The sequence below is a fragment of the Crocuta crocuta genome, unplaced genomic scaffold (assembly GCF_008692635.1).
Source record: "Crocuta crocuta isolate KB4526 unplaced genomic scaffold, BGI_CrCroc_1.0 scaffold613, whole genome shotgun sequence".
NCBI classification, from domain to species: domain Eukaryota; kingdom Metazoa; phylum Chordata; class Mammalia; order Carnivora; family Hyaenidae; genus Crocuta; species Crocuta crocuta.
In genome coordinates, this window is record NW_027528880.1 from 155,865 (window position 1) to 158,878 (window position 3,014).

The 3,014-nt window shown below is 69.7% G+C and overlaps 1 protein-coding gene across 1 annotated transcript in view; it reads right to left on the reverse strand.

Annotated features, from left to right (window-relative positions):
• LAMA5 (laminin subunit alpha 5) overlaps nt 1-3,014 on the reverse strand; it is a 63,392-nt gene that overhangs the window by 4,763 nt on the left and 55,615 nt on the right. Inside the window, 14 exon segments of the mRNA XM_077756804.1 lie at nt 1-93; nt 171-304; nt 392-554; nt 669-796; nt 799-814; nt 890-1,082; nt 1,151-1,296; nt 1,392-1,530; nt 1,612-1,776; nt 1,878-2,008; nt 2,111-2,254; nt 2,343-2,475; nt 2,545-2,699; nt 2,799-2,933. Coding sequence (XP_077612930.1) covers nt 1-93; nt 171-304; nt 392-554; nt 669-796; nt 799-814; nt 890-1,082; nt 1,151-1,296; nt 1,392-1,530; nt 1,612-1,776; nt 1,878-2,008; nt 2,111-2,254; nt 2,343-2,475; nt 2,545-2,699; nt 2,799-2,933 — 1,875 coding nt within the window.

The window sequence follows — 3,014 nt, forward strand, 5'->3', positions numbered from 1 at the left end:
TGCCAGTCGGTGCCACTGCCCGTCACACAGGGCTGCAGGACACGTCACCCACGTGGAGAACTCCCCCGCCCCGTCGTCCGCCCACAGCAGGACCTGGGGTGGGGAGGGCGAGTCAGGAGGGCCTCACTAGGCCCAGCCCCTCCCTGCAGCAGCGGCCCCCGCCCACCTACCTGCTTCTCTCGCAGCTGCAGCTGCAGGTAGGGGGGTGCGTGGACCCCGCCCAGGTGCAAGATGAGGCCCGAGGCCCCCTGAGGCCGCACCTCCAGCTCCAGGCTCACAGCAGGCAGGGCGGCCCCCAGGGGGGCTGTGGGGAGGGGCTGTGAGGGGGGCAGGGCTGGCCGGCCCCCCACTCCCGTCCCAGGGGCCCGGGCCGCACCTGCGCCCTCCAGACCTGCAGTGACGACTCCCCCGCTCTCTGCGAAGAACAGGCCCTTCTCCAGGCGGCCTGAGAAGCACGGCGTGACCCCGACCGCCCGCGTGGGGGGCCACAGAGGCCGCCCATCCAGCCTCAGTCTCCTCATGCAGCCACTGAAGCCGGAGCTGCCCACAGCCGCCTGTGGGGCACAGACGGGCTGCTGTCGGGGAGCGGCCTGGGGGCCAGGGAAGGGCGTTCAGGTGGCCGAGTGGAGCAAGGTGGTTCTCGGGGTGGGGGTGGGGGGGCTTCTCACCGGGAGCCCGGAGCTGAAGTTACTGGCTGGAAGGCCCCCCACAAAGAGAGTTCGGGGCTGGGGGCTCCCTGTCTCCAGGCGCTGGCAGGGCTGCGCCTGGGCCTGGACCCCATCCATCACCAGAGGGNTCCCCATCGCACGGACACCTGGGAGCAGGAAGGGGCACGTCAGGGTGGGAGCGCCCAGGGCCCTGCCCGGGTCCCCTGTCAGCGCATCCTCACCGTGTGCCACTGGCCGGGCCGTGAACGCTGGCGGCTCTGGACGCGGAGCTGGGGCCCAGGGCCTGCTGTCTGAGCGACAAAGTGTCCATGGCTCAGGAGGAGGAACAGGGAGGGGCTGCTGGCCGTGAGAGGGGTGGCAAGGAGCAGGAGTCCTCGAGGGGCGTGGGGGCGGACCAGCATCGAGACTTGGGACCTGGAAGCCAAGCAGGGCCGTCAGCCCGTGCGGCCCCTCCAAACCCACCCCGCCTGGCCCCCACTTACCAGTTCCCAGGGGGGGCCGGGACGTGGGCAAACTCTAGGTGACTGGACAGGGGACCCCCAAACTGGTAGGCGTCCCGGATGGTCCTCAGGGGCCGGGGTGGCGTGCAGCCATGGTCCTGGGGGGGGTGGCGGCTGCGTCGGGGAGCCTGGGGTGGGGGGGTCAGATGGATCGCAGGAATGCGGGGGGGCCATCTTCCGACCGTCCCCAGCTCTGCCTCAAGCTGCCCTCCCAGCTCCCTACCTGCCGCAGTGCTGCAGCCCGCTGTCCTTGAGGTGCCTGTCCCAGGGTCTGGGCACGTGGCGCGGGGACGCAGTCTGAGGTCACGTTGACGCTTTTGGAGTACTGCTGCAGGTCTAACACGCGCTGCGGCTCCACGACCCTGATGGGGGCAGTGCGCTCGGCATCAGGGCCAGGTCGGGGGGATGGGTGCCGGCCCCCATGACCCCCGCTGGAGGCTCACCGCAGCAAAAAGACGTTGCTGATGCAGCCACTGAAGAAGTTGCTGGTCTCCGGCCTGCCTCCCAAGGACAGCTCGCCGGCTTGGGGGCGCTGGGAATCGGGTGCGGGGGTCGGCCCTTCGTAGGGCTTCATCTGCTGAAGCTGGTCATCCACATAGAGCCAGACCCTGCAGGGGACAGCAGCGCTTTCCCGCCCTGTCCTGCACACGGCCCTGCCGCCACCCTGTCCCTGGACGCCGCAGCCAGAGGCCCCGGGGGCTGGGCTCACCCTGAGTCATTGCTGTAGAAGGTGACATAATGGGGGGCACCATCAGCAAAGCTGTCTCGAGTTTGCACCTCTGTCCTCAACAGCCGGAGTGTCACGCGGCCCTGCTGCAGGGACACCTGGCATAGCTCATCCTGGGGACAGCAGCCAGGTCAGTGGACCAGCCGGGGCATGCCTCCCGCCCCGCAGCCACCCGAGCCCCATGCGGCCGCCTCGGGGAGCGGGGGCCGGCACACCTCGGCTCCCCGATGGTAGAGCAGACCGCTGTCCTGGGTGCTGCGGAAGCCAAATCCAGAGTAGACGTAGCTGGTGATGGGTTCCACATCAGAGAACTCCAGGGACAGGAAGCCATTGCCATGGAAAGTCATGGCCCGTTGAATCTAGGGGAGGGCAGGTGATGGTGACGGTGAGGGCCCAGGACACAGGCCCGGAGAGGGTGCAGCCGGCCAGGGCGGGGGGCAGGCTCACCAGCAAGTCGGCCGTGCACCCCACGCTCACGCCCGTTGTGTTCAGCCTCTTGAGATCCACGTACTTGCCCAGAGCCTTGATGCCCTTGATGCAGCCGCGGATGGAGCCTCCGGAGGGGAAGAGCTGCCGCAGGCTGAGAGGCAGGGGCGTTAGGGTGACCGCCCGGCTGGGGCCCCCGCCCGCCCTGGCACCACGTGCTCACCTGGGGGGCAGCTGGTCAGGCGGCACGCCCCCCAGGTAGTAGGCGTCGGCCCGCTCCAGCGCGCTGTCCTGGTCCACGCTGAACACGGTGCTCCTCTCCACGCGCACCAGCACGCGCTTGTGGCCGTGGCTGTCCGTCAGCAGGAACACCTGGATCTGTGAAGTGCCACGTGCAGGGGGCTTCAGGGGGAGCCCCACGCCCCCCCGGCCCTCCCGCCCAGGGGGAGCCCCCTGCCTGCTCTCCCCCGGCCTTACCGCCTTGCTGGCCGAGGTCAGGGCCTGCAGCTTGTGCGCCAGGTCGTGCTGTGGTTGGGCCTCCCGCAGGCCCGTGCCGAAGTCGTAGAGGAGGGTGAGGTTGCCCTCCCGCACTGCCAGGCACAGGAACTGGTCCTGGGGGGTGGGGTATGGGCAGGGTCAGTACAGGGCTGGGGAGGAGGGGCAGGGGCAGCATGGGGCTTGAACTCATGACCC